The 26,593-nt window shown below is 38.3% G+C and overlaps 1 protein-coding gene across 3 annotated transcripts in view; it reads right to left on the bottom strand.

Annotated features, from left to right (window-relative positions):
- The window catches only part of LOC121512005 (arf-GAP with coiled-coil, ANK repeat and PH domain-containing protein 2-like), a 72,148-nt gene that overhangs the window by 14,429 nt on the left and 31,126 nt on the right, over positions 1-26,593 (bottom strand). For 2 of the 3 annotated variants that reach the window (XM_041790931.1, XM_041790933.1), the window contains 8 exons: positions 22,010-22,054; positions 21,833-21,928; positions 11,293-11,367; positions 9,699-9,710; positions 6,465-6,527; positions 2,426-2,538; positions 2,009-2,060; positions 69-169 (listed from right to left, as the gene is read on the bottom strand). In XM_041790931.1, coding sequence (XP_041646865.1) covers positions 69-169; positions 2,009-2,060; positions 2,426-2,538; positions 6,465-6,527; positions 9,699-9,710; positions 11,293-11,367; positions 21,833-21,928; positions 22,010-22,054 — 557 coding nt within the window. The remainder of the gene's footprint in view (positions 1-68; positions 170-2,008; positions 2,061-2,425; positions 2,539-6,464; positions 6,528-9,698; positions 9,711-11,292; positions 11,368-21,832; positions 21,929-22,009; positions 22,055-26,593) is intronic. The other variant, XM_041790932.1, reaches the window with a different exon arrangement.

Below are 26,593 nucleotides of genomic sequence, written 5' to 3'. Positions count from 1 at the left end.
ACCTTTAGCAGCACATTTCAATGCTCATTAGAGTGACAGTAGGGGAAACCTGATTGAGTCAGACTTACTTGGTGGGTGATACGACTTCAAAGCAGAAGCGACGCTCTATGTCCTCACAGTGTTTGACTGTACACAGCCTCAGGTCTTCTACCACCACTGTAGGGTTGTCCTGAGAAAACAAAGCAGGCACTTTGGTTTAACATTAAAGACACAATCAACCTGATAGTAAATGGTCTTGAGCTGGTATAGTGCTTTTCCATTCATATTACCACTGAAATCGTTTTCAGAACCCCTGACTTTCTGGTTGTGACACGACTGCCTCTATCATTTAGCTACAGCCACCCCACAATATCAGAGAGACACACGTATAGAAAGGAAGTCCTAAACAACCGGCTGTGTTATAAAGCAACAGACGTAATTCTAGTCACGAAAAACATCTCCAAGTATATAAAATTGTGTTGTGCACCAAAGCCACCCCCAATCATGAGAAAGACAATCCTCTAAAAGTTTAAAAAATGCTCCAACCTGAATGAAGGGAATCATCAGTAATTTTTATTTATTCATTTTTATAATTTACATCATAACAGACAGTTAGGAGCCAGAAAGTCTCCGTTCCATTTTCTCATCCTGTGTTTAACTCTTAAGGTATTCCTTATAACTCATTTTCTGAGGTATGTGAAGTTGTGTCTCTTTCTCTTTTAAAGACACGTCTTTGTTGTTTAGTTGCCGCTGAAAACACTATTTCCTGTTGTTGCGCTTCAAAGTCAAAGTCTTCACTGATGATTAGAATTGAAGACTCTTATAGTGACAGATAAACCCAAAATTCAGTCACATACAGATCTGAGTGTTTACACATGTTTACAATAACCTTATTCCAACATAACTAGCGTGTTTAGACACAAATTTGGATTTCAGTTTGCAGGGACTTTAGCCTTGGAATATATAAATACATTCATAAACAACTGAAGGAATAAAACATCTGATTAAAGGTTTTAAAATATTTGCATCAAGCCTGCAGAGATAGATCAGTATTGTGGCGTTTCACTGGGACAGTGTCAGGTGTGGTGACAAAGAGTAAAAAAACATGGCTGAGCAAAATGAATGGGAAATTTTTTTTGTTAATGATCAGAAATCAACACATTCTTGTGATAGACTTTTATCTTGCTCATATCAAGTGGTTCTAACAGGTTTTTATTTTCCCAGCTGCTTTGGAAATGTAATCCAAATTGGCTAAGGTAAAACATTCGGCACAAAAATGTTGTTTTTTACATTTAAAACTACTGAAATGCCTCGACTAAGGGTGCACAATATTATTGACATGATATCCGCATTAGCAGATTCTAGCTTATAAAGCTTGTAATCGGTACTGACAAATATGAAAATTCTGTAGATCTTTACAGCCCATATATCAGATGTAAATATCAGCATTTATCCTTTGTATATATTTCTGTGTACAACCAAGTTTGTGGAGTTTTAGGAAGGACCAACAACTTTTTCTTTGTTCATCCTTGTTCCTTGAACTTTAAAGTGCCTTTTAAGAACTGAAGTTTTTTTCTTTTTTTATCCTTCAGTTGAAAACAGCGTGTTTTAAGGACTTAAGTTTTAGGTTTGAAATACATATCTAAATATTGGTATTGATATCGGTGTTGATACAGTATCGACTAAAATGACTCTGCGTCAGCAAATCAGATATCAGAAAAAAATCGAATATCGTGCATCCCTAGTCTTGACTTGTACATGCACTGTAAGGTATAGAAATAGGGCAGAGTGTAATTTGTTCTTAGTTAATATAGTTGCTTCATAATGACTGCACCTTGTGAAACATACATAAACATATCACACACAGTTGAAGATCACCTTTCACTAAATATTTCAAACCAGCAACTAGAGCTCTTAAATGAAGCTATGGCATGGCATGCTGTTAAAAATACATGTCGGGGGCATTTGTGCTGGAAGTCGAACTCTTGCATATTTGATTGTGGCGCGTGCAGGGAGTCACTTGACATACCTTAAATTTCTTCTGGTAAACTAGCTGATTGTTCTGGATGGAGAACCAACGCCTGAAAGGAGATCACGAGACAAACACTGTCACATGCGGTAGCCATTGATGCTACCAAAATAGCACACTTTGATACAGTTTTAGAGAGAATGAAACAACGGGACAGCCAGGAGAAACAGCTGATGAGTAGATACATTTATTGAAAAGGTCAATGAGTCATTCTTGTGACCATTGTTAGATTAAAAAAAAAAACAGAAAAGAGGTTTGAAAGCACTGACTGAGGCATTAAAGTGAAGATTTTTTCTGTTCATAATTTTGACGACTGCACCTGCTGTTTCCTAAGATATTATTATTTCAATAAAGCCCTTCTATTCAAAAATCCAAATGAATTCATAAAGATGTTAATAAAGCAATATTCTAACATACCTATTCCACGTTTTGAAGGCATTGCTGGCCCTCTTGAACAGATAACCCTCCATAGCGATGCCGTTATCTGCATCAACATTGTACTCCAGTTTGGTGTCGTCATTCGAGAAATCCTGAAAAAAAAAAGAAAGGACAGAAAAAGGACAGAGAGGAGGAAAGATATGATAATGGGACAATTAATCAGTGTTAAATAATGAAAATAGACACAATTAAAATCTACGATAGAGACTTTTTTTTTTGTCTTTTCTTGAAAATCAGTAACATTGTCTTGCTGTAGAATGACTCAGCACTTTTACACAAAATGAAAAACTTGGCATTATTCTACCTATTTTGTAGCAGGACTTTGATTATTCTTGACCCAATCCACTCAGATCTGGTGTTAGCAACTTGGTTGTGTCGACTGAAACAGCTGTGTGCCTGACTGTGTTTGTGTCTTCAACACACAAACGTGACTTCAGCGGTCTACAGATTTTACCTACAACATCATGCCAAAGATTATAGGAAAATTATTTCACTTTTTGCCATGGGAAAGCAAAAAAGGAAGAGTTGTAGGTAAGTGGAGTCATAAAGGCATAGTTATGAGCACTACACACTGGCCTTACTGGTGCTTAAGAACAAGAAGAGGCAGACAGGACAGTGGTAGTTTATACTGAGAGAATAATAATGTAAGACAAATTTCACTGGATTTAACTGGAAGAAGCCTAATACAGAGTTACATAACTTATTTAAATTTGTCTCAAAACTTTTAACTGTTTTTTCTTTTCTGTCCTATTTGATCTTTAACATCTCCTTCTGCCTTCTATTTGAAAAGACATAGCATGAAAAGGAAATATAGCACATGCAAAATGTTACTTATTTGTCATGATAATAAAGACAAAACACAGAGATTCCAGATCTTTTTTGCAGCAAAATTTGGCATTAAAGGCACAAAAGTTATCCTTCTTAAAAAACTATTAAAACAACCATTTATCTATTATACAACAAGCAAACACTATTTGATTTTGTTTTTATTTATTATTATTATTTCATTTTATTTTTTGTCCTAACTTGAATTCATTGTAGTTTGATATTTGTATTTCCCCCCAAATTACCAGAAGAAATATTCCTAAAAACACTTCAGATTCATCACTTTCTGATCAGATAATTGCAAACAGGTTGCATGACACATGTGAGGGAGAAAAATCTACTACAGGTTCAGCTTTCACCCATTATGTATAATGTCCCTGCAGCATGTATGCTTTCACATAATGATTCTGACTGAGGTTGCATTACCAGCTGCACCGACAAATATTATCATACAAGATCACTGCCAAGTGATTTAACAATATGCTGATAGTTACAGAGTTTCTAATTGTCCTGCAAGGAAAAAAATGAGCCTTCAAACATCCTTTCTCTCACCTTCTCTGCTGCTGTAACTGAATCTGATGTGCTGTCATGGGACTATCCCTGTGTTTGGTCTAGCTTTAACTACCTGAGCTGCTGCCACACTTTCCTAACACCCTCCTAGCTTTCTCAGCTTAAAGTGACATTTAACACTATGATACATGCACATGTGGGCGTGTGTGTCCTTGTAGAGTCAAGTTACACAGGGTGTCACTATCACCATCAATTACAGCTCTAAGGCTAGCAAAAGGATGAGCCAAGACATTGTCTCCTCTGTCTGCCTTCTAGAAATAACTAAGGGCTCTGACTCACACAGACTGATCAGTTTTACTTTATCTGCCTTTAAGATACCAAACAGACATGGTTTACTGGTTAAAAAAAAAAACACAGAAAGATCTGTGGCCTGAACTAAGTAGGAGTTAAATGTTTTTTTCCAGCCATAATTCATCTAGATTAAAAAATGTGGATTGATGCAACAGTAAATGGACCACTTTTTGTAGTTTCTTTACATGTATGCATTGACCAACATCTTGTGACTACATATTTTTCACACTTAAGAGTATTTGTATACTATACAATAAAACATCTCTCATGCTAACAGAGCCTGATTCCAGAATGCAATCCTGAATGAATTTAACACTTTAAAACCACTGGTCTGCACCAGTGTTAATTTTGACAGCTATTTTTAATTTCAGTCTCAGTCTTTGGCTTTAGATTAAATGTCTTTTAATTTTGGTCAAATTTTAGTCACTTCTACCCTTTATAGTTTTAGTCGACAAAAACTCAAAAACATTTTAGTCTAGTTTTAGTCCATAAAAAGTCCTCACATTTTAGTCTTAACTTTTATTCCAAGCATTTATTCTTTTGCCTGAATTTGGTACCAAACCATCGTAATGTGTTCTATGCCCCCTGCCAAACCTTGGATCCCTGCTTTCTACAGTTGAGAGGCAGAATAGCTACAGATGCATCATATTTTTACAGATATGATGGGTTTTGAATGTCTAATGAAAACTAAACTTAATTTTAGTCAGTTTCAGTCATCAAAGATCTATGTCTGGCTAGTCTTCATCTAGTTTTTCTCATAAAAAAAGGCTGTCTAAGAAAAAATTTCAGTTGTAGCTTTAGTCACTTCTGTAAAAATAGCTGCTGTCCACTGCAGGAACTGTCAGCAGCCCAGCGACCATCCTTTGGAGGATCTAGTTTGTACTACTAAGTGGAGGTTGTACCAACCAAAAGTTTACAGCTTTAAGGCTGGACCTTTCAGAAAGTAACATCTCCCATTTGTCAATTTATATCCTGTATGTGTGCTTTATCACTCCCCCATGTCCCTGTTCTTTCTAGTGCATGACCACAGATTTTGTGTCCATTCAAATTGCCTGTCATTGCTTGGATCTGTAAATTCAGCCTCAGGATTAGTTAGTCAAACCCTCATGCCTTGTGACACAATGGTTTACTGAATGGACACAAACACCACACACAGGCAGTTTTCCAGCATGACACACACTGGGACAACTGGGGCTATTTTAGGTGCACAAGGGGAACAAGATGTGTCTGCATGTAGCCTGTAAATAGAAACATAATGGAAAGTACCAGTCCTGGCATTATACATAACATCTTTTCCTGGGAGATGAACAAGGTAAAATGAGGACTAAGGCCACAAAAATCTCCAAATGAAGCTCAGAACCCCACTTTTTTAAAGGTTATTTTTGGGCTTTTTGTTTTTTATTTTGATAGGACACATGTAGAGAGACAGGCAATATGGGGAGAGAGTGGGGGCATGCACCCTACAGCGAAAGTATCAGGAATCACTTCTGCAACCAGTGAGACAAGGGCTCTAGCCCCTGAATATTTTGACCTGCTCTATCAACTGAGCTAAACAGGCATCCATAGCTACTCTTTTTTTAAACAGAAAAAGAACAAAATAATCCAAAGATACATCTTTTATAACTTGGAGTTATTTTTCATATAATAAGTGGATGAATAAGGTAAAAGAATTAGTCTTACACCATAGAAATCGTGATGCCAGCTATTACACAAAAGGGCATGTGTATTTGAACACATGCATAAACAAACACAAGCACTCATATCTCTATAAATATTAACAATCCATAATTAAAGCCAAAGTTAAGTGAAGCACATAGTGGAACAATGTAACAGTCATGAAAACCTGGTTGTCTTTTTCAACTGTGGGTTGTGAAATTCCTTTGACCACTGTAAACTGTTTCAACCCAGTTACATACATCAAAAACAGGTAGTGGTCAAATAGGGATGTTTTTAGTTCCTGAAGCTTTTTAGAGAAGGCTAGACTTTGACTAGAAGAAATAAATTCAGTCTTTATCTAAAGAGCAAACTGACAATAGACTTCAGAGCAATAAACCACACACTGACAACACACCAGGGACCTGAGCTCACTGTAGCAAACAGTGGCAGCCACAACAACTCGTCACAGTAAACATGCTGCAAACTCAGGTCACATCAACACAAACGCATGTGTTATGCCCGATAATGAGGAAACAGGCGAGGGTGCAAGCATCAACACAAACACTGCAATGCAGTCTCTTAGCGTGTATAGGAGAGGAGAGGAGATGTCAAATTCGGGCAGGTAGGGGAACAAAAATGGAAGTCAGATGGAAATCAATGCAGTGACTCTACGTACGGAGGACGACCTCCAAGCGCAAAAGTTGCGGCAGTCTGGTGAAGAGTCGAGCTCAGTTACCTCCTAAAACGTCACACATCAAGAAAACAACACAAAGAGAAAAGAAAAATGTTTTTTCTTACTCTCACTCAGAGGAGTTTTAAACATCAGGCTTAAGACGCACAAACACAGACTGTTACTTTAAATAGCACAGGCACAGAGATGCTGTCGCTCACAGGGACGCACACAAACTCCCTCCGTACAGTGCACTCACCAGGTACCAGACGTAGTGAAATCGGCTGAAGATCTTCATCTTTTAAAGAGTTTTAAAGCCTGAGCCACCGTGTGAATATTTCCTCTGGAGGCTGATGAATCTTATGAAACTTATCTTAAAAGTTTCCCTGATAAACATCTCAAAGACAGTCTGTGACTGAAAGCGTGGCCCATCTCATCCACAAACTCTCACCTCCTCCTCTCCTGTGGCCGTGTAAAAACTTTCGTCACTGCCGGCTCCTCCTCCTCTTGAAGCCTTATGCGCTAACCGAAGGTCACCTGTGTGTATGTGTGCGAGTGAGTGATGCTAGAATTACTGTGAGGCTAGAATAATCAAACCGACCATGGAGAGGAGCTCAGGCATCAAACATTTATACTGACTTCAGCTTAGCAGGCGTGCGCTACATTTTCAGCTCCTTTTTGAGTGAAAGAAAAGGCATTTTCTTTAAATATGATGAATTTGTTATAAAATAATCAAGTCTTTATGACTTTTAAAAGAAGTTGTCTTACTCTGACATAAAAGCAGTAAGACAATTAAGACCAAAGAAACCTTGACAGATAATGACAGATAGTTTTTTATGACTAAATGCCAGTTTTCATGTCAGCTGTCAATCTCTTTCTGTCCTGAAGCTTCATAGTGACACTATAACGCTCTGTGGTCAGTGTGCTGCTGCTGAATAATGCACACAGGCTGATAGAAAGCATGCTAAACACAACACTGAGCCCCTTTTAAGTCTCACGAGGATAGAAGGTGGCAATGATAGTGCCCATCATAAACTGATGGGGTCTGACATTATACAAAGTTCAGCAATACTAGCTCCAAAATAGCTGTCATAGAAGACTTCTGGTTTTCAAAACTCACCTTTTGACTCATACTCCTCTAACAGGGAATCATTCTCTCCAAAAAATATTACCAATGTGCCCATAAAGAGAGTGCAAACTATATGAATCTCCAACACAAGTACAAAAAAACAGATTATGTAATGATATCGATGGTGCATATGTGCGTAAATGTGTAATGTGCTATGTTGGGTCAGACAACAAAAGACACTAAAAAGAATAAAGATCATTTCAACAGTTTCTAATAATAGTGTATTATTAAACAATCACTGCGTATTTTTGCAAGGTAGTAAAGTAAGTTTTAAAGTTACAAAACATGTCTCCTAAGGCCACACATACAGCCTGGATATGCAGTCACAGAATCTGCTAAAGAGTCTTTTAAGATGAAAACTAACCCCTGTAACTCTGTTTGTCACCCTAATGCCCTATTCGCACAGGACTAGTATTACTTGTGGACCTCTGGTAATTTTAAATGAACTCGCAGGACGTTTGTGTTTTTAATCCTGTGTGAATTGACCATGTCCGTAATTTGTGGAAATAAAAATTCCAGGGCAAATTGCTGACCATATTTCAGCTCACATAGACACTCTCTGGTAAAACCAATCCCGTGTGAATCAGCCTCTCTGTAATTTAGGGTGGTAATGAAGTTTTCACTGTCTGTGCGGCTTTTTCTGGTCAAAAATATAATAGAGGCCGCGTAGGAGATTGTTAACTAAGTTTAACACATATAGGTTATAAATAGAGCACCTCTTTCAGTAAATTTCTGTTTATGTGTAGTAATGGCTTTATTTTACCCAACTTGTTTATTCAAACTCTGCTGTTGTAAGTAAGTGCTCACTGATCTTTTCATGTACAATTCACTTCTTTGCTAGTGCCTGATCTTATATCAGTATCATTTAGCCATACATTTCATGCAAAACACAACTAACTATTAACTATTTCAAATGTGCCGCTCAACATTCATTGTTGAGGCTGAAACAGCTGATCTGCACGAGGAGGGTTGTTGTGTAACTATCCCAAATCTTTAGAGCACAGAATAACATCAACAGCATCAACTGCATAAAACTGTTAAAAGTAACAGCAGAGGTTCATATTTAATACTAGATGACTCCTCTTTATCATACATTAACGAGACCGATGTTCAACTTTCTCTCTCTTCCTCTGTTGGATCAGCTGCAGGTACGCACAGGTGACTTACACAACCTTGATGCGTAATGGGAGAGTTAGAGGAAATTTTTCACTAGTTTGTTAGACATGGAGAGCTTGCTACAGAATATATTCATTTAGAGGTTAAAAAAACACTGAAGTGAATGTTGTCCCGTGTAAACTCTGGTTAACAGTATGTATAGGACACATGCAGGAAACATCACATGCATAACACAATGTGCACAACAGTGCGTTTTTTTTTGTGTGAATTCAAGAAAAAAACCTCAACTAATATTTTCATTGCTACTGTCATGTTTTCCCTCAAAAAGGCAATAAATTTAAGTATATTACAGACTTTGCTTATCCTTTTTGAATGCACCACACCAAACACCAACGTCAGGGGGTAATTCACAAATTACCGGAGGTCTACAGGTGTAGAAATAGTAATTTTGGGTAAGTTTTGTACATTTTACTTACGTTTAAGTACAAATTTTACAAAATAAATATGTTTCTATTTTAAATTAAAACTCATCTCATAAATATTTTTACTACATAAGTAATTTCTTTTCCAAAATATCTAATATCTATAATGAAAAACTGCTGGAAAATTTGACTCAAAACTGATAGAAATTCTCTCATTCTTGCCTAAAGGATGTTGATAGTCCATCAGTAATAACTGCATGAAAACTGCATGATTCATTTTAAAAAGTCATGTGTATCAAAAAGAAAATTGAACAACAAAATAAGGTTTATGTACATATACTGTACAATAACAGCAAAAAAGCACAAGGGCACATCTGATAACATAAATGTATTTAACAGCACCGCATCATGCCTGTGTAACCTTAGTCAAGTGATGAATGAGCCCACTTATCTCTACAGTCTACATGAGTCACAGAGGTGGAGCTGGAGCTGTTCTAGAAAAGCATACAGTATTTGTCCAGCCGTGCAGACACAGATGTGACAGTGATAGAAGAAAAAGGAAGAACAGCTTACCTGGAGAGCAGCCTGAAGGGAGCAGAGGAGGAAGAGATGAGGAAAAAAAGAAGTAGTAGAAGAAAAGAAGAGACAGCTGGTTAGGAGTGTCTGTGTATAAACAGTCAGACAGGAGAGAGCGAGCAGTGGGAGTGAGACGATACAAAAATAGCATCTAGATAAATTGAGGTAGGGGAGGTGGAGGATAGGTGCTCAAGGACAGGGGGAAGTTGGCACATGTACCATCACTGATTGTCCGAGAGAGAGAGAGGAAGAGAAGGGGAGAGGACAGGAGGCAAACAGAAAACACAAAGCGACAGATGGAAAGAAGGACAGAGGGGACAAGAAAAGGAAGATGTCAGTAGAACTTGTATGCCGTTAGAGACTGAAATGAGCATCACTAATAGACAGATGAACAAACAGAAGCCCAGCAGAAAACAGCTGGGTAAAGAACCACAGATGTTGTTCTAAATTAATTACACTGTGTGGTTTAATTAAAGCTAGGGGCAATAAACCATCACCATGTATCATAGTATAACACTGACATCTTTTGTATGCTAATGGATTGTAAAAACTAACCACTATCAAAACTTCTAGAGCACCTTCCTTGTAAAAAAAAAATACAGTAAAGAGGGTGACTAATATGGCATGTGTTGGTATGGGTGCTGACCAGAGAGGGTAGTGTGCTGAAACCCGACCTTGTTTGTTTGGAAATGGGTTTCTGTCAGCTTTCAATAATGCATGTGTGTGTGGCTGAGATCATCCTTATAGATCACCTTACACCTGAGGGCAGAGTACTACCACTAACATGACATATATAGAGATTATTGCTAATATCAGTCGTATTTACATTAGGGGATGCAGGGTGCCTAATGATTCTATGCAATATGTGGCTGATAATTCAGTGAAAATTTAGATATATGCAATATCACTGCAATCATTAATGGTAATATGATACCATTACTATACTTTGATAATACAATCACAATATCCTTAGGTGAAGTACATAAAATGCCCCTAAAATAAAGTTTGTTTTAATGTCCTTCCCTGAATCAGCACAAAAATTCTCATTAAGGCAATGTATTTTAAGGAGCATTTCTTTTAATGCAAATACTTGATTTATCTGTTCAATTTCAATTAAAAACTTGAGAGATTAACTCAAATTATCCTGACATCTTTACCATGTACTGAACTTGCAGTAACAGAGTACGCATTTGAACCAAACTCAGGCTACAGAGAGTTCAGTGCTGATGAGCAGTGATGTCATTCAGAGCCCCTGTTATGAGTGGTTAAGAGAACAGGAGGCCATGGGGGAGAAGGTAAGCCCTGAGTTTGATTTTAATAGGGGAAAGCATGGATGCAATAAAAAAAGGCTTTGTGACCACAGGCAGGGTGATCTAAGAGAAATAAAGATACTTCACACAAGAAAAACTCTGAATCAGAATATCTTCTCTCTAATCACACTCAATTTTTGTATTTTTAGTTGCTGAGCAGAAGAAGGGAGGGTAACACTTGAGTCACAGTTATTTGAATGTCCCAAAAGTTAAAGTTTGCTTGTGGTTTGTGTGCTTTTGTTGTTATATTTAGGTAAAAATTAAGACCATATTGTGTGTACCTTTTGCTGGATGGTGGAGTGTTTCTGCTCCATGTCTCTCTTCTCTTTGGCAGCATCCACCACCAGCTGGTCCAACTGCAACAGACAGTCATTGATTAGTGAAGCTTACAAAACCACCTGGTTGCATGGATTTGATCAAGACAACATACACATGCAAATATACATACAAGTGTAACAGAAGCAGTTTTAAAATTGGCCTTTACAGAAACAAAAAAGTGCATGAACACATGTCCTACTGATTTCTATGCAAGGCAAAAAATATTTTTTGCCTGATCTGTTTCTCAAAATGAAGCTAAAACAGCAGACAGCTAATCTGATGATGGGCCATTAGAAGACTTATTTAGAGTTTGGTATAAGTGAGTGCTAGCGATGCCTTTTTATTTCCCTTTCCAATCTTGGGAGTATAACTGAATCTAGCAAACAAACTATTTTTCCACAGGCCAAATCGATACAAGACAGCCTTTCTCCTCTCAACAAAGTGGGCCGTGCTACGGAGGCCTCATCATGTGTGAAATTGGCTGGAGGGATGATTGATTCTCTTCGTCCCGTGAGTAACCATCGCATGTAGAGAGGAAAATAAAGGATCTTCAGAGCAGAGAAGAAAGCAACAAATTAAAAGAAAGGATAAAGTGCTGGAGGTCATAGGTTTGGAAATGTGCCAGTTTGCCTTACAGCAGTGAACTTTTAATCTGTGCTTCTTTATAAGGCTTTTTCTGCTACATGACCCAAAATCCGTTTGTCTCGTGCATCCTTAACAAAAGGATCAGTATGCACAAATTGAACGTGAGGGTTTATGATAGATCAGCTATGTTTGTCCTACAGTATGTTTCTAAAAATGGTAACTGTATCACAAATTCAAGCCAAAAGACCTTCCTTTCAATGCATTAAAGAGATGAAGTAATACCAAATACTAGATTTCTCAGAGCACACAGTCTTGTGTTAAAATTAGACTGAGCTTATTGTCTTTAAAAAAAATGTTTCTTTACAATATTTTCAATTTTGGAGAAAAATTAAAGAAAAAGATATATGTAGAGACGTGAGGGAGTTGTATCTTCTCTTTTGTTTAGAGAGGAAATGGGTGGATGGCAGAGCAGCTGGCAGATAACATCAGATGGGAAATGTTTTTCCCCGACTCACCATGTCAACTAGTCCAGTCCAGTCCATGCTGTCTATCTTTTTTTTTTTAATCTTTATCAGCAAAGGCAGAAGTGTCAGTTTGCATGTAGCTTTACACATATTTCGTGACAGTGACTCACCTTACCTGCAACATCTATTTTATTTAACTTTGTAGCCCCCACTGATAATGTCAGCAGACAAATGCTTCAAAAGATTTTCACATCAGTTCAATAGAATCCTAGGTCACTCTTGTCCTGTGCAGGGATCTGTCTTGACATGCAACGATGACAATAAGCTGAATGATTCACGGAAAAGCTGTAAATGCATCCTTATGAATGAATACATTCACTCAACATGTGCTCAGCATTGTGGCTTTGTGTCATGGAAAAATGAAATCAGCTGAATATTTTGCTGCTATATTAAGACACTATTTGAAACAGGAAAGGAGAAAAAGCAGCATGTTTGACATGATTCATGGTTTGGTCATTCAAAATGGAACTTGGGCAATCTTAGTTCATATAGTTGGTAGGATATTTGATCCTAGATGGTGTATTTCAATGATTCAGTCTCCGCCAGTGAAATGTTAAGTTTCAAGCAGCGATCCTTTCTGGTTCTGCTTCAAACTCCACTGCATGGATGCTAACCTGCACAGTGGACAAATGGCAACTTATTAGAAAAAGGCAGGATATAACCAGTCGACTGGAGCAGTGCATTAGCACATTTGGCAAACCAAACTGACACTGATAAGCCACAGAGGAAAGCACATCCCAAAGTGACCTGTATTTCAGAGGCACTTAAAAAACTGTCAGTTGTGCTACAGAGAGATAGCATTATATGTTCAATAGTGCTCCATTTTGACAATTTATGTTACTAGGACCATCTCTAGTCCTTCCTCGTATGCTTTGGTGTCCTGAATAAACTCCTTCAAAATAGGGCTGGGTATCGCCATTGGTTGTCTGAACTGATTTGCTTCCGATGCACAAAGTCGATTTGATCCGATCCAATATAAATTAATGTAGGGATTTTTTAGTAACAAACCCATTTTGTACCCATTATATTTTACATCCATGTGGCACATCTTGCATATACATATCCCAGTCGTTTTGGTAACGCACACCAGATATCCAAAATAAAATGATTGGGCATAAAATTCAAACCTCAGCGAGTACAGATAAAGTTTCAAGCTGCATGAGTCCTTCAAAACAATAACAGGAACATAAAAATATTAGTTTTTTGACATCTAAAAATGGCTGTATGCTGCCTGGCTTCCTGATTGCTTCAGCTCTTTTAATTTAATTAATTTTTAAGACTGCTTTATGCTATAGGACAGCTGAAGAGAGACAAGAAATACCGGGACAGAAATGGAAAAGACATGCACCAAACATGCGTTAAGATCAGGATTCAAACCTGCAACAAGTGCATTAAGGAGTGCAGCTTTTGTTTTTGGCATTGCTTTCCCAGCAGACCTAAACTGGCAACTAAAATTGCAATTTTCAATTGTCACTGAGCAAATCCTCAACAGCAATATCACACAAAAAGCAAAAAGAAAATGGTATCAGAAGATCCTTGTGCCTTTAATATGACAACAATTTCTGAACTGACAGCAGGGATGGAAACCATCTTTCATCTTCACCTCCTAGTTTCATCACTTCTGCATCAAACTTTAATTGTCAAGTAGAAATTTTTTCACACTATCACTTTCTCATTGGTCAGAGGTATCAACTCATTCAATGTTATCAGACCTGTTGACAGCTCCTCCACACCTCCCTACACAGCCGCTCCATCTTCTTCAGCTTCATTATGTAGGGAAAAAAGAAATAATCCACTTTCCAATTGTCCCGTCCTTCCACAGCCTGGTCTCTGATCGTCTTCTCCTTTCAGTTTCAAAAATGGTCCAAACTCAGGGTGACAGGCTTAAAATCCACACAAGACTGTTACAATTTGGTTGTTCATTGGCTTGAAACCATCACCCAATCCTTTTCCCCAAGGATGAAAAAAGTATTTTGCTCACACAATCCTTTTAGTCTTTTGAGTGTGGAGGTCTTATAGTCGATGCTTCTCCAGCTGCCTTTCTTTTTGACTTCGGTCACTTTTTGCTTTGAGCAGATTACATTCTGCCTCTTATCCCTTCCTAAAATCTGCTTTTCATAGCGTCTCCTGTTCCCAGCTCTTTTTGCTTCTTTCTGTCAATTTCTTAACAGCACTGACATCAGATGTTTCCAACTTCAGAGCAACCTCACTCTTGTCTTCAATCCAATAGCTGCCCCAGCTCTTCAAATCTGACTCTCACAGTGGTCTCAGAAGCGGTCATTGGTTCACTTCTTGGTTCAAACAACAAAAAACATGATGCCCTCAACTTTTCTGCTCCTGCACGGTCTTAATCTCCATAGCTGGACTCTTCCTTAACAAATAAGAACAAGTTATCATCAGCTCTTGTACTCCTCCAGCTGTTGACACTAAAGCTCCCAGCATCAGTCTTGGATTTCTTTGCTGTGTTCGCTCAGCTGACTGTCAACCCTCTGAGTCTAACTGTGGGAAAACCCTTTTCCAGCCCCTTAGCTGCACTCTTCCTCATTCCTGCTCCCTATAAAAGCAGCTCCACTGTGATAATCATCTTAAAGTCACAATCGGGCCATCCTCTGGCTCAGAGGGAGGGCTCTGTTTATCAGAAGATGCAAAAAGACACACTGAAGTATCAGCTGAAAAAATGATGGCACATACTGAGAGGATATGAAAACAAACACAATGAGGAGCGATGGGTCATTCAGAGGTGAAGTGAGAAGGTGAAAGTGCAGCTGCAAAGCTCCCTTGTGATGACAGTTTAAACCAAAGACCTGCTACATAGAAGCTAAAGGATATTTGTAAAAGTATGTTTCAGAGTTACTGAACAAATCCCCTCTCAAGCTCTAAAACAGTATAAAAAAGGAACAATGTTCAGGTAACCAAACAATATGTTTCTCTTCTACATTATGAAAAATGTTTACCCATGATGGAGCACTGGTATGTAAACTGACATAACATCTGTTCTGCTCTACTGCTGAAAATAGACTTATGTTTGGTTATCTTGCTAGAGTTTATACTGGATGTTCTAACAACAATGCAAACGTTGACCAAGAGCAGAATGCTGTTTATTTTCACACAAACTGAACCATTATTAAAAGGGACTGTGTGAGGTATAAATAAGGAGCCATCCAGATCAGTTTTGCCACCAGTGTTGTTTAATAGCTTGTGATGAAACAGCTATAACTAGAGATCTAATCTAGCTGAGTTAAATAACTACGTCAAGAAAACATTATCAAAATGTTACTATCAAATGCACAGCATGCATTTTCTGCCACCAAGCATCTCCGAATCAAACCAATCACAATCAAAACGATGTTATGTAGAGGCTAGTACTGTCCAAGTCTGCCTACTAATACTATTTATTTCTTGTATTGTGGACTCCATAAGGTACATTTATTAAACAGTAAACCACTGTTTTGGTTTCATGGATTAATTTTCTCAAACGAGAGAGTAAAGCTGTTAGTCATGACCACCCTGCTACATGTTGTGAGCTTCTTGTAAAGCATTCTGCTCACAGCATGAACCAGGAAATGCAGCAGCAGGCCTGGTCTCTTGGAAATGCCTACTTGGGCTACAACATTAAGGTTCCACAATATGGGTGTGAGCTTGGGTGATTGAATTTATACCTGATGGCAGAGATTTTTTCCTTTATTTTAGCAGGGGAAAACCCAATGAGACCAAGGTCTCTTTTCCAGGGGTGCCCTTCAGCAATACAATACAATAAAGAATTAAAAAAATATGTACATGGTTAAAACAGTTATAAATACATTCATAACCACATACAAAATTTGTAAACACATGCCCTGGCTTATAAATCACAATTTAAAGCAGCTGCAGTCACCTTCCTTATATAGTTCGGACACAAGCTCTTTAAAAACGCTGTATGATACCAAAGAGAGCAATCTAGCTGTCAGTTGAAAATTATTCCACATAATGGGCGCAGCAACACTAAAAGCAGTCCTACCCCATTCAGTTCTAAACCTTGGTGTTTTTAAAGTGATCCAACTCTGAGATCTGGTAGGACAGGTTGAGATGGTTATAGATAAGAGAAGTCAGGTAGGGAGGGAGTTTACCAACAAGTGCTCTGTAAATAAACAGGATACTGTGCTGCTTTCTACACTGACTTAACAAGGGCTAGCCAACAGACCGATACAGGTCACAATGATGTGTATGAAAACTATCACCAGTTATAAAGCGAAGAGCACAATGATATATGGCATCCAGTGGCTTCAAAACAGAAGCAGCTGCATGTGTATAGAGGATGTCTCCATAGTCTAAAACTGGCAGTATTGTCGCCTGGACAATCTTTTTTCTGTTTCTCACAGACAGGCAGGATTTATTCCTGTACAGAAAAGCAAGTTGTGGTCTTAGTTTCTTAATTATATTAGAGATATAAGACTTAAAAGACAAATCTTGATGTAGCCATATACCCAAATACTTGAACTGATGAACACAATCAATTTTCACATTATTTAACATGTACAAAGTGGCATCAAGGTTGTCAATGGTCTGCCTTGAGAAAATCATAAATTTAGTCTTAATGGGGTTTAGCATTAGTTTAAGATCAATTAGTGCCTGTTGGAATACATTAAAATCAGACTGTAACTGGGACAAAGCCTGACCGTGTGAGGGTCCTAAGGAGTACAGTACTGTATCATCCGCATAAGGATGAACCTTACAGTTCTTTAATTTTCCTGCAATGCCAATAATATATAATGTGAACAGAAGCGGATCCAAAATTGATCCATGGACTCCTTTGCTGACCACCTTAAAGGCAGACCTTACATTGTCTGCAACAATTGCTTAAATCCTATTTGTTAAATAATTTTTTTAACCAGGTACATGCAGTCTCAGCAACACCAATTTTTTTTATTTTTATTTTTTTGAACCACTGCGAATGAAACATCTAGTAACATCCATATAACTTTTATAAACATATCCAGACCTACTGCCTTCCCCCCTCCCCTCCCAGGTCTCCCCTGGACCAGTCAAACATCATCAAGTGTCAACAGTATATTGTAGTGGGTGGTGTTCCTCTGTTCATAACCCCCCCCCCCCCTGAAAAGAGGTAAGACGTGTGCTGCTTTCCAAATATCAGGTATTATCCCAGTACGAAGGGTGAGATTAAAAACAGGAGTTACTGGTTTGACAATTAGAGGGACAGCCAATCTTAGGAAACTGGGGGGAGCTGGTCTTCTCCCATTGATTTTTTAATTTTTAAGGAGATTAAAGAGTTGAGTACCTCTTCTTCTGTAAATTCTCTAAAGGAGAAAGAGGCTCCATGATGGCCCTGGCTGGCATGATTATATTATAGGGTTACAGAAGAATGGTTAGTATTACTGAGATTCACCAAGGTTTTTCCAGCTGTTATGAAATGACGGTTAAAGATTTCAGCCAGCTCTATCTTATCGGATACAGGGCCATTTTCTGTAACAGTCTGAGGAGGAAAGGATGAAGCAGTGGTTGATTTGAGAGAATTTACAGTTTTCCAAAATTTAGATGGGTTGTTTTCAGCAGAAGTAAAAAAGGAAATGAAAAATTTGGATTTTGCATTCTTAATGAGGAGAGAACATTTGTTTCTTAGCTTTCTAAACATCTGCCAATCACTGTCTAATACAGTCTCTCTGGCACATTTCCATGCCTTTTCTCGATTGTATAATTTTTCAGATAAACTATTGTTAAACCAGGGATTATAACGTTTTTTCACCCTAATTGTCTTGGTAAGGGGATGCTTGTTTAAATTGAAGTAAAAACTGTGCAGAAGTGTTTCAGGGTGGGGTCTGGATCAGGGATACAGGTTACACTTAAAAGGTCACTTAAAAATAAGTCATGTAAAAATCTCTGTTTGCTAAAATCTTTAAAATTTCTTTTAGTTATAAAACAGGATGGAGCTTGACAGACTTTTCATTTCTAATGCACGCAACAGGGCAGTGGTCACTAATGTCCTGTATAAACACTCCACTGAGTAAAAATTTGTGTGGTCTGTTTGTCAGAATGACATCAATGAGAGTTGATTTTGATGGGTTTTTCTTATTGGGTCTAGTAGGTTCATTGATCAACTGTGTGAGATTGACTTAATATCAACAGAAGCAGTTGATAACCAGTCCAGATTTAAGTCTCTCATGAATAATAATTCAAAATTCAGAAACTCTGAAAGTAGCTCAGTTAAGTTTACAGCTGCAGATGGGAGAGCATTTGGAGGTCGGTAGACCTCTACCAATATAAATTTTGTACATCCTGTAAGGACATTGAGAGCAATATATTCAAATTGATAAGGGACAGAGGTGTTAATTAAAACTGATACACAGAGGAGTGGTTTCACATAAATAGCTACTCCCCCTCCCCATTGTTTTCTGTCACATCGATAAATATTAAAACTGACCACGTTAACATCACTGCCTGGTGTTGTATCCATTAGACATGATTCTGTTATAACAAATATATCAGGTTCAGTTTGAGAGGCCCAGTTTCTAATAAAAGCCATTTTAGGCAGTGAACTTCAAGCATTTAAACACAGAAAACCCATCCCATGCCTTCTGATTTGAATGTAAAAGGTTTTAAGATGGTACTAGTTAAAACATCATTTGCAAGACCACCCTTATTCCAGATCAGTTGTTTGTAAGAGGCAACTTTATCACCTTTGATCCAATATTACACTTTACATTCTCAAAGGAACCTTTATGATGCTCAGAGTTGAAAGGTTGCAGTGAGCTGTGATGAAGTGAGAGCATCAAGCCACAAGGTGGAGCTAGTGAGTTTTGTTATGGTTCTTTGGCTAGTGACAGTGAGGTAGGCTGGGCACGGGACTTACAGGGACTTGTTGGATGCGTCTGTAGTCAGATGGCATGAGTGCTTTCCACTGTATAAATCATATTGTTTTTTAAAATTCGCACATCAAGGAGGCTTAGGTGGACACCGTCACTGGAGTAAAATGAGGGACGATTCCAATAAAGATCGAAATTCTCAATTAAAGCTGCGCCGTGTGCTTTACAGGCAGTCTTGAGCCATGTATGGAGTCCAAGAACCCTGCCAAAATGGCCCATTCCTTGGTCGAGTGGAGGAATAGGACCACAGAAAAAGACATGCTTGCCACTTCTTTCAAGCATTTCAAGGAGCCTGCTAAAATCTTGTTTTAAGATCTCTGAAGTTTGATCGGAAAAGTCATTGCTGCTGACATGGATGACAACATTATGAGTGCCAGGGTGCTTAGCCAGCAAATCAGGTATTCTCTCCTGAATGCCAGCCACTTTGATACCTGAGTAGCAGTAGGTCTTTGTGGAGAATCCCCTGATGTGCCTCACTATAGAATCTCCAATGACAAGAGTGGGGAGGCTGCTGGTGGTGAGGCTAGTCTCATTCGTGCACCATTTACGAGTGAGGGAAGACAGCCAGTAGAGTGAGCCGAGTGCAGTCTCAGCCAGCAGGGGGAACTCATTCAAGCCAAAAATATCATACCTGTTCTGCAGCTGAATGACGTGAGTTTCAGGTTTACGGAGAGAGAAGCTCCCCTTGGTCACTGACCAGGAGCCAGAGTTCCTAATGGGATGGTGTAGAGCTTAGCGGGGCTTTGGGTTTAGCCCCGAGCCAGAGCCATAGATCCTTGGGAGCAGCACCAGGAGTGGGATTTGTAACCTCTGCGGGAGCAGAAGTAGCAGTAGCTGCAGAAGTGGCTATGGCCGCCAGTGACCCTACACCCAGTGTAGGGGAGTCGTGTCATTTTCATTGGCACTGTTGGCTGCTGTTGCGGACCCAAAGAGGATCGTGTCAAGTTGCTTTTCGGCATTCTGGATTTTGTATAGAGTGGATATTTGTTCCAACTCGCAGACTTTCTCGCCGAGACGTGTACAGCTCTGACAGCCAGACGCTGACCTGAGCAGAGCCATAGTTTCTTTTGTGTGTGCTTAGTTTGTTCCTCAGGTAACTTGCAATCCAGGCAGTTAATGATTAAGATTTTAAGCACAGCAATACTTAAAGTTAAAAGTGAACAAAGTCCAAAAGATCGAGGTAAAATGATGCTTAAAACAGATTAAAAAGATACTTCTAGAACAGAGCGATCTGACAGCTTGACATAATACTGATGCATTAATCATGGGCCATCACAAGAAAGCAGCACAAAACATAAATGAGATAAAGCAACAGAAAGGCAACTTCCAGTAGCAGTTCCTACTGCATTCTGCAATATTCTTTGAGGTAACATCCAACAATTCATAGCAACATTGAGCAAGTCATGTCTGTCCGTCATGACAGCCACTATAACAAGACACATCATTACATAAAACTAACCAATAAAAACTAAGAATTTCTCTGGCTATAGCACTACTTGCACAGGATTAGTATTAGATTAGTAGTACATGTGGACCTCTAATAATTTGTTAATTATCCCCTGTCGTCAGTGCTTGCTGTGGTGTATTCGCAGAAGTGAAGTTTGTATAAAACATGAAGGTGCCTCACAACAGGAGCAATGAAAACGCCAGGTGAATTTTTTTTCTAAATTCCAAACAAAAATGCAATGTCATGCATGTGTTTTGCAGGTGACGTTTCGTTATGTAGCAAATCCTACATGTACTGTTTGCAACAGATAAACAAGTGTTTTTACATTTTTATAATCTGTAGCAAGATGTCAGAGATCAGTGAATGAGTGAACAGTTTCCCCTGGCTCTCCCACTACACACCCTGTCATGTCTGTAATCTGTGCATATCTGCAGCTGATCAGACAGAAAAAAATGGCTTTAATAATACCCATGATAAACAAAACTGTTTTAACAGCTTCATGACATCAGGGACTCTTTCAAAAATGTTTGTGAAACAAACTGTATACAAGAACACGTTTTAACAAGTTAATTTTCTGTTCTTGTGGGTGCTTTTACATGCTAGTCTACCCAGGTTGTCATTTATGATGTAAGACCTGAAGGTGGAAGAAAATAGTCTCGAAAAATCTTTATATTTGATTCTCCATTAAAACACACAATATGGTTTTGGAAAGCTGTCAAGAAACAACTACTCCAGCAGCTAACTCAAAACAGTCATTATGGCCAGGTTGGAAGATGCCAAGGATGCCAAGGTTAGGTTATGTACATCTCAATAAGAGGCAGGATTGACTCTTTTTTTCCTTTTTTGTTTTGAGGGGTAGCCTTATGTTTGCCTTGTGTGAGTGAGGAAGTGGAAGATGAGGAGGAACTGACGAAGGTATGCCGGCTGCTGTGGATTCTATCTGCTGCTATATAACTATAATCATGTGGCTGATTATTGACATAAAAATGTATCTGATTACAGTTATATACCTTCACTTTATGAATCAAGGCAGGGTATGACTGTGCTTGTGTCTGTGCATCAACATGTGTGTAGATACAGTAGTCTGTACCTGTCCTCCAAGTAGTTTCATTAGCGGTTGTAGTTCACTGAAGAGGTCATAACCTTGGTGGAAGAATGTCAGGTGGGCGTACATGAAGGACAACATCTGAGGAAAAGATGGGGACTATTTAGAGAACCAGTAGAGCTGTTTCATATATCATTTGATGTGTAAGAGGAGTATACGCACTGATTTTAAGATTTCTGATCTTCTCTTGGATTGTAGCACGTTGATCTGCAATGAACAAAATGAAATAGAGAATTAAGTTGTTTCATGAAAAATATAGGGCAAGCAATTATGAAAGTAGTTCATAGTTCAAGAATAGCATGTCTATGAGTTGTTATCATCCTTAGTCTAAATAATAAACTACACCGCGTTCCACATTATTATGCAAATAGGGTTTTAGTGTCATAAAACAATCATTTTTTTGTTTTTCAGTTAAACTCATGGATGGTGTGTCTCAGGGCTCTCTGGATCACTGATATCAATCTCAGACACTCAGACTTTGCCAGGTGAGCCTAACTAAAGGAAAACTACTTAAGAAGGCTGTTCCGTATTATTAAGCAGGCCACCGGTTTCAAGCAATATGTGAAAGAAAAAGGATCTCTCTGCTGCCGAAAAGCGTCAAATAGTGCAATGCCTTGCTGTGCAACACCAGTCATTCAACATTGGGCCTTCCCCTTTCTGCATAAACCTTGATAAAGTTTACATTTTACAGTGTTCTTATCCTTGTTATTTAAGACCAAGTTTCTCTTTTTGTGTCTAATAATTTCTGAAATGTGAAAATGTATGATGATGAACTAAGCTGCTCCAGTTGATCACTAATCCCAGTGGATCCCTGATTGTATAATTGAAGAGCAAGGATGTTTCTTTGTTTTTATATATACTAAACTGTTTGAATTCTGACCCCATACCTGATGACTGAAACACTGTGTTTCAATAAATATGGGCAAAAAGTGAGGTGGGAGCAACATTTAGTAAGTGTCCCCAGCCATAACATCAGAATTGAATAACATGATTGGATGGGTAATCTGTCTTTCTATCTATCTGCATGCATGCGCTCTATGAATGAGCTCTTTGTGTGTACATAGTTTTCTCTCAAATGTGTTCTTAAGGAGACCCCAAGATTGGGATACATAAAGATGCTATCAAACTGCTGAAATGTTCACACATGTATTCTTAAACTGATGAATGCTATGTCCTTGTAAGATAAAAGCATATGCATGATTTAGATACACATCCCTTTATTGCCTATGTAAGGGCACAAGACTGCAGGGCTGTGTGCAAACTCCTTTGTGACACAGAATTAAATGGGAAGGGAAGGAGTCATTAAGAAGACCTCAATTAAACAGAAACAGAACTGGGCACTGGAATCAAGGTAAACGAAACACTTGAATGAAACCAAAAATGGATTATTAAATTGTAGATTTAGCACCAGAAGTGGATACTATAGATACACTATTAACAGATATACTGGACGATATCACTCTTGCTGACACTGCTGTCATCACATGCGATGCACACTATGATTTAAACAGAAAGGGATTCACATTGCATAGAGTAAAATAGTTGAATCTGGAGGGAATATAACTGAGAATGAAAGTGAGATCATATCTCATATTTTTTCAGAATAGTACGGTTTTGATTGGACTATGACAGTTTTCAACACAAAAATGTGTGTAAAGGGTTTGTTATTTTTGTTGTAAATAAGCATGTTATTTTCAATTAATTTAATAATTCTTACCTTACTTTATTTATTTGTATAGTAAATTTTATATTAAACATTGCAGGATAACATTTAATTCACATGATTATGTTTTTGATGACAAAAATGAAGAAAAAACACAATAACCTTATGTTACAAAAGCATATCAGTAGTCTAATATGTCCTGCAGAGCTCTTGAGCGATTTTAAATTTTGTTGTAAAATTGCTGATAAGGAAACGTGTTGATGTTAGAATCTTAATGAAAATAGCTTAAGAGCATCTTAAGAGCAAATTTTGTCCTAAGAATAATTAATAATTGAGGCCCAATGACACCCTGCAGCCCCTCTAAACATCATCATAACTTGTTGGCACCATGTGTGAGGAAACAATCATGTTTGTGACTTTAAGACAAACTGTCATGTTAACTGGATGCATTTAGTTTATAGCTTAACTTTGACAGTTTTTGCAAAATTACAAACCCCACCACAAAAGGTAAAAAGCATAAATTTTTGACAAAAACCAGCACGACAGTGTCATATCACAGAAAGATACAAGGAGCTGAAGAAAGAGACTAGAGTACAGAAAGGGAAATTAGGAAAAAAAACAAGAGACTAAAAAACCTTCCTTAAGGAAAAACGAGCAAATGAAATAATTCACAACATGAGATTAATTAACAAACAAATTAATAAACAAACCCACACATCATTACCCTAAGCATTACTTAACAGTTGTACTCCAAACATGCACAAGGGGGAGCTGCACTTCTCTACATGTTAAACCAATGAATGATGTTGCATCTATATTTCTCTGCTGCATGCACTGCAGTCTCCTGTCTCTCCTGTCTTTCTTTGTGTGTGTTTCAGACTCTTTATCATTCTCTGTTAATTAAGACGTTGCTTCTCATCTGACCCGGGAGGTTAATTCAGGTTAATGTTCCAGACCGGATATAATTTAAAAAGGGTGATAAATACACAGTTAAGTTAACTGGCTTCTTTCAGCCTGACAGGAACTAATGACAGCTGTGTGACAGTGGCGTCCCTTATGACAGACTGTTTGCCTATGACAGAAGGAGGAGTAACTACACAAATTCCTACACAGGTTTTTTTGTTATTATTATCGTAAGTGTAATGGTATTCCATTGTTAAAGTCATGAATTAAGAGACACACATATTTCTTGACCCACTGGAGAATAGAAGTTGAAATCCTTATGGCCAGCATTTTTGTTTCAGAGGTAAGGCCATTTCCTTGACAACAGAAAACCACACTTGTGTTTATACACAGATATAAATCCCACAGGGGGGATGGAAGCTTGATTTTCCATCTTTTAGCCACTGTGGTTGATGCATCATAACATTTACAAGCCCCCTCCTTTGCTCACTTACAGTCAATGAGTAGTTTTGCTAAGAGTAGTACCTCTGAGCAAGGTCTGTTTAACCAGCAAAGTTCATTATGGTGACAACAAACACAACGGCCAAAAATAACATTTACGAGCACTTGGTCAAGTTGTAGCAATTCTGCAGTTACAGGAGCCCTAGATTTAAGCTTAAAGTAGTCCCTTTCAGGGAAAGAAAATGTCAGGTGTTGTTGACATAAAAATGATGTCTTTACAAAGTGTTAACCTTGCCTTTGCTTTCAGTGTCAGTCTATACTCAAGAAGTGATAACTTCTGTTGGGATAACATCAGGCATCATTTGTTTTACTGCATTATGCATTTCATTTTATAACATAGAAACGTAGATTTTAAGCCTCGCAGGCAACTGTCAATAAAACAAAGTCTGAAGTTCAGCATTTTATGGTCTTGCTAAACATGGCGCAGTAGGTCAAAGCAGACATGCTTTTTTCTTAACATGAATGCAAGTCTGGTTTATTTCATCTCTCCCATATATTTTCCTCTATTGCCACCACCTTGCATGTCACTGTAAACCACAGCTGTAAACTGTGCACTGTATAATTCTGAAAAAACATCCAAAAAGGTATAACACAGTGCAAAACCTCTTCCAATTTTTTTCTGCAAGCCCAGCTGCAGAAGTTAGCTGCATTTAAAAAGTGCTGACGGCACTGCAAAAATGTGAAACTTGAAAGGAGAACCATTAAATCAGCTGTTCTCGATGTTGAGCTTTATAGATTCCCTATAAGCAGACCAACGGACAAGATAAAAGCTCAACTAATTTCTCACAACCAGTCTTCATTTTATGCGAGAGAGATTATGCAGCAGGCCACTGGAGCAGACTGCCAACCCTATTTTGAAACCTCCTTTTAGTTTCTTTACAAAATCCAATTTTGGAGCTAGCGGTGCCTGCACTGCATTGTCTGTTCCTTTGGAGCGAGATTCAATAAAAAAGGCTGGTAGCCGCCTCATCAGAAGGCATTCATCGGTGCAAATCTGACTAAGAGGAGAGAACAAGGGCTCAATAGATGTATTTTACAGTAAGAGAGCAGTTTCACTGTGAAATAGGGGTTAGACTCTCTGCACTGACTGGGCCAAAGGCCAGTAGGCCTGAGGAAAGTCAAAGATGTATGTCACAGACGTTTGATTAGCCTGTCAATAGACAATAGAGCAACAACTTTTATGGAGTGTGTATTCTCTTTTGTAGACACAGATTTAACCTTTTACTTGTTTCCTTTGGTGCTTCTTCCTCCTTCCCTTATCTTTTACTTGTTCTGAAAGCATCTGATAACTTAAACTGCTTCCCACAGTAGTGCTTCATTAAACATGTTGGCTCACAGGTGACAAGAATACAGTGCAATCATGTTGTTACTGACTGTATCGTCCAACAACTGATGTGCTCTCTGACAGCATCTTTTAAGTTGGCAATACTTTGTGGGCGCACAGACTGCACAACAAAACCCTTAAACAGCACCTCAAACCTTCTAAAAGGTTTATATATCATCCAGCTTTTTGTAGCATGTTGATGTATCATCTTCTATTACTCTCTTTGAGCCATATCCACCCTGATACACGTCTGGATGAGTTGGGCGTTTCACTATAAATGTAACAGAATTAAACACAGCTGTTGTTCATTCTTCCCCGTGCTGCTTCAGCATTTTCAGTCTGACTAAGCATTTTC

The sequence above is a fragment of the Cheilinus undulatus genome, linkage group 7 (assembly GCF_018320785.1).
Source record: "Cheilinus undulatus linkage group 7, ASM1832078v1, whole genome shotgun sequence".
NCBI lineage: Eukaryota > Metazoa > Chordata > Actinopteri > Labriformes > Labridae > Cheilinus > Cheilinus undulatus.
Note: the sequence above shows the minus strand (reverse complement) of the source record. Positions and strands in the feature narration are given on the sequence as shown.